Source organism: Herpailurus yagouaroundi, unplaced genomic scaffold, assembly GCF_014898765.1.
Source record: "Herpailurus yagouaroundi ecotype Mexico unplaced genomic scaffold, PumYag 222, whole genome shotgun sequence".
NCBI classification, from domain to species: Eukaryota; Metazoa; Chordata; class Mammalia; order Carnivora; family Felidae; genus Herpailurus; species Herpailurus yagouaroundi.
In genome coordinates, this window is record NW_024412453.1 from 18727028 (window position 1) to 18741729 (window position 14702).

Below are 14702 nucleotides of genomic sequence, written 5' to 3' on the forward strand. Positions count from 1 at the left end.
CGCGCGCGCGATCCCCTCCGCACCCAGGCCGCCGAGCGGGTCGGGCCACGGAGCCCCCTCCCCTGGGGGGCGGAGCGGTCGGCCAAGCCACCGGTAGGCGCAGAGCGGGGAGCAGGTTCTGCCGTGTCAGGACCCCGTCCCCTGGGGACCCTCGGGAAGCCAGAATCACCGAAACCGCATCCGACAAGCCCGGGCCGCAGCGAGGACTTTTCTGGAAGCGCTGCGCAGCCATCTCGAGTCGCCCTCCCAGCCCAAGCGCTGACCCCACCGCCAGCCTGCACCCCGGGCGAAGGGTGCTGCAGGCACCAACCCGGGACGCGCCACAACCACCCCGATCACCACTTGGGTGATCCTCCCGGTGGCGCAGGTGAGGGCTCTGGCGCCACCTGCAACCTCAGGCCTGGGCGGGATGCCCCGCGCGCACCCTTCCTGGCCCACCCTCCACCCCCTCTGAAATGTGAGCCAGCACCGCACTGTGTTGGCCTGCAGAGCTTGTTAAAACAGATTGTTGCACCAGCCCCAGACCTGCTGATGCCAAAAGTCTGGGCTAGGTAGGGGTGACCCGTCTGCATTTCTTTTTAAGTTTATTTGGGGGGAGGGTGGTGTAGAGCGAGAGGGAAACCGAGAATCCCAAGCAGGATCCACCCTGTCAGTGCAGAGCCCAACGCCAGCCTCCAACTCACCCAACCGCGAGATCGTGACCTGAGCTGAAAACTGACTGAAAACTGAGCCACACGGGTGCCCCCATCTGCGTTTCTAACAAGTTCCCGCTGGTGCTAGAGGTCCTGGAAGGAACGTGGAGGTTCTGGAGCTGTCTGAGGGGCGCCGGGTCCCCGGATCCCCGCCTTGCCTTTGGCTGATCTTGTTGGATCATCAGGGTACCTTGTATTTAGAGGATCGACAGATTTGGAGATGTTTTTAACTCAGAGGACCTCATCGCTAACATGGGACCCCGGGCAGTGTGGGACACAGAAAGGCCCAGAGGCGAGGACAGTTTGCTCGGGGGAGGCCGGGGGTCAGCCGAGCTGAAGGAAGGGCCAGAGGCTGGAGGTACAGGTTTCCAACAGCTGCACACAGGGAGGCAGCCCGTCCGCCTGTGAACACCTGTGCCTTTTATTTCGTGGTGCGGGTGGGTGGGTGCGGGAGTGTGGGGAGCCCGGGGTGGGGGAACCAGGTGCTTCCTCTATCACCCCAAGCCGGAGTGGACACTGCTGTGATGGGCCACCTCCTGTCTCAGCTCCTGGGTCCAGACCCACACACATGCAAGCTGCCCTCCGCACATCTGTACTGGAGGAGACACAGAACTACGGCTGGGGGGGGGGGGGGGGGGGGGGGGGGCAGCACCACAGCGTGGATTCTCCTTCTGGAAGCTCTGTCTCCAGGCCCTGCCTCCATCCTGACCCAGCACAGCCAGGCAAATGGGGGCAGAAGGGCGCAGGGGAGCGAGAGACCAGCCACCCCTCGGCTTCCTTCTGCACGAGACGAGGAGGCAGGAATCCGGGAGGGGACAGTTACCATTCGTCCCCGGGGACTGGCGGGTCCTGAGCCAGGATCTCGGTGCTGATGCCCTCCCCTCCTGCAGTCTTTCGTCAGATTCTGCCAACCTGTTGGAACAAACACAGGCCTGGTTGCCATGGTGATCATCGTGGCTTTGGGGTGAAGAGATTCTGCGGCTGCTGTAAACAGGAAGTTAGGAAGGGCAGCTGCCAGGGGAGGGGCCCCTGCCCGCACCCCCATCCAATGCCCTTTGGGGAGCAAGGGACTGGAGGCCAGCGCCGCCGAGGCTTCAGGCCTAACACTGCGGCCTGCTGGGGCGGAGGAGACCTTACGACTGCCCTGTACAGATAAGGAAACCGAAGCCCAGAGAGGGAAAGAGCTTTTTCAGGGCCACACAGCAACCGGCTGGGTTCATAGCCCAGCTCTGGGCCTCAGTTTCCCTTTTTTGTAAAATGGACATAGTATGCACCTGTCAGTGAGGGGGGGTTCTCAGTGAGAAGCTAGTACTTGACCATGGTCACAGCAGGCTGGCCCTCCAGGGACTCAGTTCCTGCCTCCATAGGTTGGGGGTGACTCCACAGTGGGGAGAGAGGCCGGGAGCAGGCAATGTGGGACATGCACTTGTCACAGCAGGAGTTGGGCACAAAACACTTCACCTAGAGGGTCAGGCGGCTGGGACTGACCCAGGGGCTCACACCTTCTGGGCTTTGGGCGGGCAGGAGAGTGGTTTCCTCCTTGGGGCCAGGGGAAAACCCCCAGGCTCCAGATGGATGGCCGCTGGAGAGCAGGGAGAAAGGCAGCACAGGAGGTGAGGGGGCGTCTCTGTAAGGCCACCTCACCCTTGCGGCGCCTGGCTGGCTCGGTCAGTGGAGCGTGCGACTAGTGATCTCAGGTTGTAGGTTGGAGCCTCACGTCGCATGTAGATATTAGTTAAAAAATAAAATCTTGGGGCGCCTGGGGGGGGCCTCGGCTGGTTAAGCATCCAACTTCGGCTCAGGTCATGATCTCACGGTTTGTGAGTTCGAGCCCCACGTTGGGCTCTGTGCTGACAGCTCGGAGCCTGGAGCCTGCTTCGGATTCTGTGTCTCCCTCTCTCTCTGCCTCTCTCCTGCTCGTGTTCTCTCTCTCTCAATCAAAAATATACAAACATTAAAAATGTAAAAATAAGATCAAGTAAACTAAAATCTTAAAAAAAGACATGCTTGGCCTGATGCCCTCTGGCGGCAGACCTTGGAATTGCAGGCATAGCCTTCTGGCAGTAAGGCTCCTCCCACCGCTCCCACTGGCACTGCGGCACCTGTCAGAGGTGAAGGAGAGCCTAGAAGAATCGTGGGGGCTCACCCAGGAACCTGTCCCATCACCTGTGCCATCCTGGGTGCTTCTGCCAGCAGAAGAGGTGGCTGGCTCCAGGTGGGAGGGGGTCTGGCCCCTCACCTGAAATGCTGGCTCCTGGGGCCCAGTTGCCAGCACCCGCACAGGTGACGCCTGTGCAGGACCAGGGTGGTCCCGGGCGCCAGGCCTGGCGGTGGAAGGGGAGCAGGCCCACACAGGGCTTTGCAGGTCTCTGTGAGGGTGGGCGGCCTGGCTGCAGCCCACTGTCCAGTGTCTGTCCACTGAGCCCGAGCGTCAGCTTCTGGCCCAGGGGCAGGTGTGCCGGCCCACACCAGAGGGGGTGAAGGTCGTGTGTGACATTGGAAGGCAAAGCTGGGGGAGTCGAATACCCAGCATCACTCTGCACGATGGGGGCCCAGGTTCTGGGACAACAGGAGTGGGAGGGGCAGCATTCAGGAACGTGGTGGCAGGTCACCTGGGAAGGCAGAGACCAGGAAGGGAGGACCTAGGCCCCGGCCCTGCCAACTTCCTGGGGTCCGGACAGCAGATGGGGCCAGGTGCTCCAGCCCCTGTCCACCCCATGGTCCTAAGCCAGCCTCTTTGGTCAGGGTCAGGGCCTCTGCAGGCAGGGTCACAGGGTCCGGAGGTCTCTGGACGAGCCTCACAGGCCACCTTGCAGAACCCCCCCCCCCCCTTCTGTCTCAGCACCAGGGCCAGCCCCTCCCTGCTGGAGCAGGCTCAGACTGGTTCGAGCCAGCCCAAGTCAGCGCTCAGCCTGGCCCTCCAACCTGGCAACTCGTCGTCATGGCAACCTCAAAATGGAGGCCGCCCGTCCACAGAGCCCAAAGCGAGCTGATGCGAACCAGGAGGGTTTGGGGCGGCCCAGTTAGGGAATGAGGTGGCGCTGCTCGGTAGACAGGTGTGAGCGCGCGGCACTGGCCTGGGCGGGACAGTCCAGGGAGGCCAGGGGGACTCTCGGGGACCCACAGCCCGTCTTCTGGTGGCCGGCTTGTCCCGGGAGCCCCAAGGTGGGGCTGACACGTGGTCAGGGTCTGGGCACCTGAGGACTTCGACGCCCTTTCCTCTGGAGGCCCAGCCCGGGGTCCCCAGGAGGGACACCCTCCTCCGGCGCCAAGGGTCAGCATGGGATGTGTTCCCTGCCTTCGCTGCCCTCGCCTGTCCCAGCGGGGACGAAAGAGGGGACCAGCACCCCCCCCCCCCACGCGAACCACCGAGGGTCTGACTCGAGGCCAGCGGTGGGGCGGCCTGCGTGGCACAGGGCAGGAAAGGACACAGCCTGCAGGCAGCACTTGTGGAAATGTTTTAATTAGAGGATTCTCAGATACAGTGGTTAATGTATTGCCCACAATTCCTTACTAAGTATCAGGCGCCTCATGCCGGGAACAAGGCTCTTCCCTCACAGTAGAAACAGGACGGGCACAGTCCCTCCTTCCCCCGTTACAAGAGTTACATCTTCGTTAAGCCAAGGACTGTGGCACAAGAGGACATTTCATTAGTCAAAGTCATGACAATTTTCTAGAAACATCGATTACTTCAGAATGCTTTAACTAGAAAATATATTGAATTTCCATATATATTAACCATATACACGTGTGGCTATTACTAAGCGTAGTTGAGTCATTACAAAATAAGACATTCTGGGAGAGGCTTCGCACACACACGACCCGGCTGGGTCCCCCGGGGGGGCCTCCGCATTAGAAAATACATCGCCAACATCAAGGGTCGAGCTCAGCTACACGTCCAGCCGAGCAAGCGAGCAAGGCACTGGGACCGCGGGGCCACGCAGGCGCTGTGGACGGGGGCCTCACGCGCCCCCCCCCCCCCAGCCCACTGCCATCCTGCTACCTGGCGAGTCGAGGTGCCCTTCCTGACCGAGGGCCCTGGTGACCAGCTCCCGCCCCTTTGGAGACCCCTCTGGCCCGGCCGGGTCCCTGCACCGGAGCCACACAGGTGAGCCGGCCGGGAAGGCGAGGTCAGCCGGCACAGGGCAGGCTCCGGGCCTCCCGTCTACTCCGCACCGTGCTCCCTGGGACCAGGAGGCCAAGGCCCCACCTTGCTGGCACCAGGCCGCGGGGCACTGGGCCTGTCCCCCTCTGCGTCGGCAGCACCTCCCGGCTGGGCCCAAGTGAGCAGGCGGCCAGCTCTGGAAGCTGCGCGGCAGGCTCAGCTTCTTGGGTGCTTTCTGAGAACAGCCCTTCAGGAAAAAGGAAGCGCCTGCGCACAGTGGCCTCGGACCTGCCTCCGGGGCATCCTGACGCCCAGGATCCCCCCAGGCAGGGCTCCGGCCAGTGCCTGCGCACGGTCCTCCCTGGGGCCCGGAGGACCTCGGACCGGCCGGTGCCAGCTCCGGGAGGCTCCGGACGCCAGTTCCGCCCTGACCAGACCCGCCCTCTGAGGAGCGCAAAGACCTGGGGTCGGGAGACAACCTCCGGGCACACACCTCCTCGTACACAGCGCTCCTCACAGGGCCCGGGCCGAGCGCCGCGCGGATCCAGGCGCAGCCGAGCACGTCCGCGAGCTGGGCGCCGCCGGCCTGCAGCCGCGTGGGGGGCCGGGCCCCGCGAGGCCGCCTCCTCACGCTCTTAATGACGATAATGCCACGAAAACCTTTATATAAACAGTTTATTTACTCTAAACAGCAACACAGACAAAACGCCATATAGACACAAAGGAAGTGATGCGGGAACGAGACGCCGGCTGACTTTGGATCTGAGGCTCATAAGCAACACAACCCAGGGTGCGCGGAGACCGAGGCGGGAGGGAGGCCAGCTGAGGCCGGGCGTAGCTCTACACTGTGGGAAGCATGCCTGCATCCGCGAGCAAAGGAAACTAGGAAACTAGCTCCTTGGGGCTCATCGAAGTATAAAAGTTTATAATTTTACAGCAGTTGAAATACTGACATCAATATTAAAATAAAAGCAAGTTTTACATAACAATCAAAAATACAAAAGACTGAAGGAAGAGACCCTGTATGAAAAACCGGGCAATTCAGCGAGTCGAGGACTGTGTACCGGTGGCGGAAATGGAAAGTGGCGCCCGCCCAACCCTCCCCAGGCGACTAGTAATTGTACAGAGCAACGTTAGGTTTGCAAAAATGTTGTAAACAAGTTCTTGCCAGACCAATCCCTTCCTTCTTACGCTGCCACGCGGTCGCCGCTTATGAAGGTGCAAACTTCTTGGCCTGTGCTCGAACCCTCTTCTCATACTCCACTCTGTTTTGGCTGAGAAGGTCAAGAGAGAGACACGTCAGCAGGTGCAGCCCCCTCGGGGGCCCAGGGCCGGGCGGGCTCAGAGGGCGGCTCGCGGTCAGGAAGGCCTGGGGTGGGGTGGGGTGGGGGCGGGGGTGGGGCGCAGTGAAGTTTACGAATCTGACCGGCCACCGGCACCTCTCGGTTTGAAACCATAGCGACGGTTCTGGAGAGAGAACCCAGACTGCCGGGCACCACTCTGCTGGCCAGGCGGACAGGACTTGGTGCCGGTTTCCCCACGGGGCTCCAGGGGACCGCCATGACCTCCAGGGCTGGTCTGGGACCCCCCCCCCACCCAAGGAGCTGAGGCACAGCACGCGTCCAGCGGGGACGCACCTGGGAGTGTGCAGTGCTCTCCGGAAGAGAGGGGTCCCTCCAAGCCGTGCTCTCCACAAGCGTGCCTCTCAGGGCGCTGCTCTGGGTCGCCTGTGGCCCAGGCCCCCGGGTGTGCGGGGGCTCCCAGGGTGGAGGGACAAAGGGCCACGAGAGCCGAGGAGTCGAGGCCACAGGACAAGCCTCTGTTGCTGGGCCACGCCACGTGAGCTCCCACCCCAGCCAATAGCCCAGCCTGGCCCCGGGGCCCCCCAGATGGAGGCAGCTGCCTAGGGGGCTCTGGAAGGAGCTAGAAGGCAGTCAAGTCAGCTCTGAAGTGCTCCAGCGCACGCCGCTGGCGGGAGAAATTATAGAAGAGGAGGGGTGGCGTGACGGGCGGCCAGGAGCCCGGGCCCCGCAGGGACGACCCTCAGCGGCCCCAGGCGAGCGGCCGCCCACCCTGCAGCGCCTGCTGCTGCCCCGGCAGCTACGGACACAGGCACAGAAAGGCCAGCCACTCACAAGTGGCACCATGGCGCCCGTGGCCACCACCGGCCACCGCAAACATCACCCCTGCAACGAGGCGCACGCCAGGGCCGGCAGCAAGCTCTTTGAAGGCCACGGAGACCTTGGCTTTGCAGACCATTTGGTCTGTCGTGAGAACTCTGCGTGTACTGTCATGAGTGGCCTCACAGAGGCCTGGGCCAGCGGGCTGCTGCAGACAGAGGTCGTGGTGACCTCGCACAGCGCCCGGCCGGGGGCAGAGAGCAGGGGGACGCATCTCATGAGCCACTGGCACACAGCTGCCAAGGGACCACGTGACCCCCAGCTGAGCCACGGTGGGAACACGCCCCTGGGGATGCGGGCCTCGCCCCGCCTGGGCCTAGGGACCTGAGCCATCAACTGCAAGCTCCTGCCGGCAGGCAGGCATCGGACGTCTAGCCTGCTGCTCAGAGCGGCCAGAGAATGGTCCTGCCCTCGGCTTTCACCCTCTGCACCCACGGCTTCCAGAAATGTCCCCTGGAAGGAACACGCCCCTGCCTGACCTCTACCCCCTATGCTAGCCCTGCAGGTCCCAGAGCCCCGCTCCAGGCCTAAGCCCCACCTCCCAGACCAGCGGGGAAGCTCGCTGGCAGGGCCAGGGGATGCCGGACCCCACAACCAGGAGGCCTCTGCCCTGCTAACAATCCAGCCGGGCTCACAGCACCAGGTTTCAACTTGTCGCCCACCCTAACACACACCTGGCCTTTCTCCCTCGGCACAGGTGGTGGATGCTGGCCCACGGGACTCACCGGCCACCACAGTGCCACACAGGGAAGGGCTACTCCCCGGTGGCCCACACGCAGGCCCAGGAGGGTGTGGGAAACAGGCCACAGGAGAGCCGTGACGCGAGATCTGGGGCCCGGGGAGCTGCGCTACTGGCAACGCCTCCTTTGGCACCCGCACCTGGGGGCCCTTTCCTCTGCGCCGGACTGAGATTCACCAAACGCATGGTCTGCCCAGCCACAGCTTCTCAGGGACAAAGTGGCCAACAGAGGCCCATATCACCTGACCTTCACCTCCTGCCACGCCCCGCCCCGCCCAACAATACCGTGGCCACGCCAGCCCTCGCTCACCCGTTCTTGCCCACCACAGGCCCTTTGCGCCTGCAGCCTACAGGGCCTGTCCTGGTTGCTTCCGGGCCTCAGACGCTTCCCTGGCGGCCTCACTCGGTCTCCCCGTTACAGCTGGTGTCTCACGGCCTTTCGCGAAGGCTGCCCAGAGCGGCAGGAACTGTTCTCCCGCCCACAGCCAGCCCGCGGCTCCCCCTTCTTACGGGCTGCCCGGACCAGACTTCCGGGGAAACGCATGCAGGCCAGCGAGTGGCCACAGCAAGCAGCGCCAGACCGCTACTAACCAGTAAATCGTGTAGGCCTCTGCTTGAGCTGGGTCCTGGATATTTGGTTCATTTAGAAGTTCCTGTATTCCTAACAAGATCTGTGTGAGAGACCAGAAAACACAGGGGTCAGTGGTTTGAAAGGCAAGCTTTTCCGGGACATCGGCCTCGGCCTCAGATAAAGACCACAGGCCTCTGGCCCCACAGGAAGGCTGAGGCCACCACCCTGCATGCCGTACCTGCTTGATCGTGATGGCCGGCCTCCAGTCCTTGTCCTCCTCGAGGATGGACAGGCACACTGTGCCCGAAGGGTACACGTTCGGGTGAAACAGCGGTGGTTCAAATTTGCCTGGACCACAGGGAAGAAGGAAACGTGTTTCTGGCGGCAGCGGTCGTCTGGCAGGATGATGCAATCTCCCCGCACCAGGGCGACCTGCTGCCACCAGGCATTTGGCGAAGAACGGTGGCCGTGAGGTGGCAGTAGGTGGGGGGCGGGGGCAGGCATGCACCTGTCCCGGACTGGGAGGCGAAGCCATGTGCTCGCCCGGACCCTGCCTCCTGACAGTGGGCGGACGGAGCCGAGTCCTGGGCATCCCCACCCCTCACGTCCCTCCCCAAGTCAGCACAGCAGGTGATGACGGTCCTGGGGGGACAGCTGAGGGCAGAAACTCGGCAGCCCTTCCAAACAAGTGGCCATTTTCAAAGCACAAAATTCTGCTCCAAAAAGAGAGGCTCTTAGGATCCCACGTTCTTTCTTTTAAAAAACAAAAGTTCCGGGGCGCCTGGGTGGCGCAGTCGGTTAAGCGTCCGACTTCAGCCAGGTCACGATCTCGCGGTCCGTGAGTTCGAGCCCCGCGTCAGGCTCTGGGCTGACGGCTCAGAGCCTGGAGCCTGTTTCCGATTCTGTGTCTCCCTCTCTCTCTGCCCCTCCCCCATTCATGCTCTGTCTCTCTCAAAAATAAATAAACGTTGAAAAAAAAAATAAAAAAAAAAAACAAAAGTTCCTTCTCTCTAAAACATGAACACACGCAGGAAATCCTACAACAGAGAAGAGCAGGAAAACTGCCTCAAGCTCCCCGGGGACCGTTCACCACAACTGACAGGCTAGGGTGTTCCTCTCTGCTTATCTGGGCACTGTCCCCTCTTCTCTTCACTTAAAAACGTTAATTACGCCCCGAAAAGTACGATGGGTCTCACGCAGCTTGACGGAACTCCCGAACCACCACTGCACCGGGCACCAGCATCCGGAGTCTCCCAGAGACTCCCCCCGGGCCACCAGGGTCCAGCCTGCACCCTCCCGGCCCTGCGCTCGCGGGTCACGCGCGCACATGTCTACGCGCCGCCGCCAGGCCATCCGGCCCCGAGGAGGTGCTGCCCACCGCCAGCTCCCACTGCTTCACGATCCCAGACCCCCGGCAGCCTCACGGAGGTCAGCCGTCCCTGGGGACTCCGGACGGCGAGCACCTTCACTCACTGTGACGCACAGGCCGCTTCTTGGAGAAACTCCCGGCCTCGTCTCCCGCCCGATAATCCCGTCTGTCTCCTGACCTGTGGGCATGCTGCACACCTTCTGGCTCGAGCCCCCGCAGGAAGGGCCCTTGGGAACCTGCTCCCGCCCCGAGCACGCCTTTCTGCTCTCTGAATTCAGCTTCTTCTCAGCACAAGTGCCTGATTTTAATTTCATCTGGGCGGTCCATCTCTTTTCTCACCTAGGAAAGCACAGCCGTGGTGGGCACGGCCTCGCCCAAGCCCCTGTCCCCGACTTCTGCTCACCGCTGGCTTCCTCCAGTCAGAGAAGCCCCTGCCGAGACCCCATCCGCCGCAGGGCCGGCCGCTGACTTCCTGTGCGGCTCTGCTCTTCCGTATCACGTTGGGAGACGCGCAGTCTCAGGTACGCGCAGGCCCTTCCCTCTGGCTGCTGTAGACTGTCCCCCAATGTCTACCCGTTCTTCTTTTTTGGATTTTTTTTTAACGTTGGAGAGAGTGAGGGCTGCCTGGGTGGCTCAGGTGGGTAAATGTCCGACTTCGGCTCAGGTCACGATCTCATGGTTCGCGGGTTCGAGCCCCGCGTCGGGCTCTGTGCCGACAACTCAGGGCCTGGAGCCTGTTTTGGACTCCGTGTGTCCCCCTCTCTCTGCCCCTCCCCTGCTCGTGCTCCATCTCTCTCTGTCAAAAATGAACGTTAAAGTTTGACAGAGTGAGCGAGCAGAGGCAGGAGCAGAGGGAGGAGAAGCAGACTCCATGCTGTCGATGCAATCCCAGCAGAAATCAAGAGTCGGAGCTTAACTGACTGGGTCCCCGGGGCGCCCCCACCCATCTTTGGATCGGGGACACTTGGCTGCCTCCAGCCTCTGGCCGCTACAGATGGGGCTGACGTGACCAAGCCGGTCCCCACCCGCGGTGAGCGTGCGTGCGCGTCTGCTGAACGCTCGCTTGAGCAGAGCAGCCGAGTCCTGGAGAGACCCGACTTCAGCTTCCGCACTCAGGGGACAGCTCTCCAGGGGAAGCGGTGCAAATCCACACCTGCGGTGGGGTCTGAGGGCCCCGCTGCTCTGCCCCTCCGCGGGAGAGGACGTCGGCACCTCTTCCCACGCTGCGGGCGCAAGAGGGGACAGCCTCCCGTGTGGCCCGACAGCGCCTGCGGTTTCCTTACTGGCGTGCCGACGCCCTTCGCGCTTCAGGGTCAGTGCTGGCGGGTGGGGTGGGGGGGGAGGGCGTGTGCTCCCATCTCTCTCCCTCACTGGCTTCTCCTGGTGAACACGTGGTGCTCAGTGTGACGTAGCCCCGTTAGCGATGTTCTGCCTACGGGGCCAAAGCACTATCTGTGCCTCACTGCTGAAATCTACCAATCTTCTTCTAGAAGCTGCACTGTTCCTTCCTTCCACTGGATGTCGAGATTCATCTGGAAGGCTACCTGGGGGGGGGGGGGGGGGGCGGATTCCTGTCTCCTCCGCAGGGATACTCTGTGGGCCCGGTCCATTCGCCGGACTAGCCTTGCGCCCATGTCATAAACACGTGGCACGTGTGGCCTCTGCCCGGCAGGCCTGCGTCCCAGTCACCGCGTCCCCGTAGCAGGTCTGTCCGGTTTACATCTTGCCCATCCTGCTGACGGGTGTGGGTGCCCTTGGACCGACGTGCCTCAGCCCTGGCCTCCCCGACCACCCCCGGCACTCTAAGGGCCGCGGCTACTCTCCGTGCTCCTGACTTCTAGAATCTGTGTGACGATTTCCACAAAAACTTCCACACTTGGATTTGACGCTATTGTGAACAGTCGGGGTCAAACACTTCCGTTTGTTGCAATTATGTTGAAAATAGGTTTTTGCAGGTTAATCCTTTATGGCACAACCTTACCAAAAAGATCTAAAAAGAAAGGCGAGACCATCTGCAGCCCGTCTTCCCTTCCCGCTCTTCGGCCGGGATTTTTGTTTTTGCCTCGTCAAGTCCGCTTGGAATTCAGGTATCGAGCTGAACACAAGTGGCGAAAGCAGCCGTGACCGGTCTCGTTTCTTAATCTGAGCTACTATTCAACGCAATACCTCCACGCGGCAGAAACAATTCAAACAGCAAAGAACCAGCCAAATGAAAAGTCTCCATCCCAGGGGTCACCCTGCTAATTATCCGTGCTTAAAACTCTTCTGCTAGACGCCGTTATGATGGAACACGTTCTTCTACCTTTTCGAGTTACTAACCCAAGCGTAGATGTTTCCGTATGGCCGTTCCCGGTGGCCACATGCTGTGGGGGACACTTCTCCACACGAGGCACGCCTTCACTCATTTAATTAACCAACCACGGACCGGTTTTGGTGGCTTCCAGCTGCAAGCGGGGAGGAATTTGGTGCTCCTCCCGTCCTGAGTCTCGAGAAAGTGCACTTTGATGACATAACCGTAGCACGACGTTAAAGACAGCCTCGGCCTTTTCTTCCCACGGCCTTCTCCGGAGACTTATCCATCCAGGCGGCTCGCAGCCAACAAGCTGGATGTGGAGTGTTAACAAACGGGCGCGGTGACAACGAGTCAGGGAAGGAAACCCTCCGAGAGGCGGGGTTCCGGACCGTGGTCCTTGTGACGCCCATCCCTAGCGAGGGCAGACAGTGGTGGCACCTTATCCCCGACAGGGACTCAGGGCCAGAAGCCTCCCGGTGGATCACAGCCGGCACCCGACTACGCCTGCCACGTTCACCTGGCTCCAGTCCACGGCCTCCAGGGGTCAGAGCCCCCGGGGCCGCCGCACGGCTAACGTGGGGAAGCAGACGGAGTCGTGAGGGCTTCGCTCTACTTACATTTTGGGGGTGAGGATGGGTAGTCGTCCTTGAAAAGCATCCGCAGTTTAAACAAGCCTCCTTCCCACGGGGTCTGCAGGGAAACAAACGTGCAGTCAGGCGTGCCGCCGGCCTCCGCCGCGGGCTGAGCCCAGGAGGAACGGGCCTCTGCCGCACGCCCCCAGCACCGCCCCACAAACCGACCGGCTGTCCCCACGATGGGACCGTGGGGCCTGCCACGGGCCCTGAGGGGGCCGGAAAGAGCCATCCCCGGAGAGAAGCATGGCGGGAGCTAGGCTTCCGGGAAGACAGGCGGGGGCCGGCAGGCCACCCCCTGTGACCCAGGATCGGGGGTCAGGATCTCCACCTGAGCGGCCCCTGTCGCCAGCTCCACCAGCACAGCCCTCCCCAGCCTCCTCCGGGAGGGACAAGGCCACGGCGCACCTGCCTCAGCCTCAGACGATGGTCCCAGAATGGGCTTAGCAAAGGCAGAGGTGCGGGCCCGGCCCTCCACGGAGCCGTGGCAAACGGAGAAAGCAAACCACATCGTCCGAGGACAAAGCCGAGTCCTAATCCTGCCAGCTTAGCATCGGGCGAGGAGGCTGTCAGGAAGCACCAGACTGAGCTCACGCAAACGCCACGCCACGGGTGGAGGGACGTGGCGGCGATAAGGCGATAAGGCCGGGGCGTAACCAGGTCACCTCAGGGGTCTCCTTTTGGCTTTGGGGTCACCCAGAAAGAGCCGGATGCGGGGCTGCTGGAGACCTTGACTCCCAAATGCTTCAAATACGCTGGCCCTGACTGGACCCCCCGCTACCTGCCCCAGGCTCAAAGACCGCCAGGTCGAGCGTCACTATATCCTGGCTACTTCAGCTGCAGTGGGTCTGAAGGACAAACGGGAAGGGCCTTCCTTCCGTCTGGGCCCTTCTCCAGCGCGTCCCAAGGCTCCTCTTCCCTGAACACGCAGCAGGGTCTGCCCCCGGGCTCGGTGGGGGTGCCACACCCAGCCCCTCCTGCAACACAGCTCCTTCTTTCTGAATTAAAGCTGACTGGTGGCGGAGGGGGGGAATCACCGGTCACCCCAACCCTGTCCCCTCCCCCGGAGAAGCAAGTCAGCAGAGTGGCGCCCCTTACCCCTTTCTTCCCGGGAATGGCGCACTCCCAGTTCATGAGGTTCATCGTGCCATCGGGGTTTTTTGTTGGGACAGCCACAAAGCCCTGAGAGAAAACAACCACACAGGCACATCAACGCCCCGGCATCTCATTCCTCCTGCTCGCACAACAGTCCTGAGACTCCCAAGGGCACCCTGCACAGAGTGTGTAACAGAGCAGGCGGAATGGGGTTCCCGGGTTCCACCGGGGGAAACCGCCCCCCCCCCCCCCCGCTACGCACAGAAATAAAGCTTTCCTTACAAACGGGTGGTCCTTTCTCCAGGCTTTCCTCTCCTGGGCCAGTCTGCTGAGGGCGATCCCCGACATGTTCAAAGTCCCTGCAAGAGACCGGGCAGAGCACGCGGTTAGGACAGGCAGAGTGCAGAAGCCGTCCGACCCTCCCCTCGCTCACCCAGCTTGACACAGACCGGGCTCCCAGCAAACCGCCCAGCCTGGAGTCTGCCCCAGGCATCACGTCCCCAAGGGGCGACCCCGGCCTCCTCCCGCAGGCGGCTCTCCAGGAAAGAGGGAGCCAGGATGCTCCGGAGACCCAGAACACCTCCACGTGGGGCCCCTTCCCTGTGAACATCCCACCCCCAGGGGCCACGGCACAGGCCTAGGTATGTGCGGTGCAGGAAGGGTTCACCAGCATTCCCAGAAGACGCCCGCACACCTGTCCTGCCCTCTTGTCACACTGCAGAGGGCTGCAGCGACAGGGTTCCCACCGTCAGTCTCGACAGGAAAGGCAAGGACACGGTGGGGATGTCCAGAGCACTGCCTGAGGACCGGGGTGGGGGGCCAGGGCAGTGGCAGACCACTCCCCTCTGCCAATGCAGAGATTGGGGGGGGGGGCATCAGGCCCCCAGTGTAGAATCAGGGGCTCACAATTTAGATTCAGGTCTGGCCAAGAGAGTAACTCTTATTCTTGAAACCAACCGAGTAGAAAGGTGCCCCAGGTCAGACAGCAAGCCCACCGCGTTGTGCACAAGTCCCTAGACTGCAACT

General features: G+C 62.0%; 1 protein-coding gene across 1 annotated transcript; it reads right to left on the minus strand.

Annotated features, from left to right (window-relative positions):
• Positions 1 to 5454: 5454 nt before the first annotated feature.
• On the minus strand, positions 5455 to 14035 carry UBE2I (ubiquitin conjugating enzyme E2 I). Its single transcript, XM_040459494.1, has 6 exons — positions 13959 to 14035; positions 13680 to 13763; positions 12567 to 12639; positions 8526 to 8635; positions 8308 to 8387; positions 5455 to 6071 (listed from the first exon to the last, which is right to left on the minus strand). The coding sequence occupies exons 1-6, from the start codon at positions 14022 to 14024 to the stop codon at positions 6008 to 6010; spliced, it is 477 nt and encodes a 158-aa protein (XP_040315428.1). The 5' UTR covers positions 14025 to 14035; the 3' UTR covers positions 5455 to 6007.
• Positions 14036 to 14702: the final 667 nt, after the last annotated feature.

Excerpts from the sequence above, each read along its gene's own strand:
- UBE2I (XM_040459494.1), bottom strand. The coding sequence starts at position 14,024 with ATGTCGGGGATCGCCCTCAGCAGACTGGCCCAGGAGAGGAAAGCCTGG. Across the intron at positions 8,636-12,566 it reads CCCATCCTCACCCCCAAAAT|GCAAATTTGAACCACCGCTG; the intron begins GTAAGTAGAGCG and ends CCTGTGGTCCAG. Across the intron at positions 6,072-8,307 it reads GAGGCCTACACGATTTACTG|CCAAAACAGAGTGGAGTATG; the intron begins GTTAGTAGCGGT and ends TGACCTTCTCAG.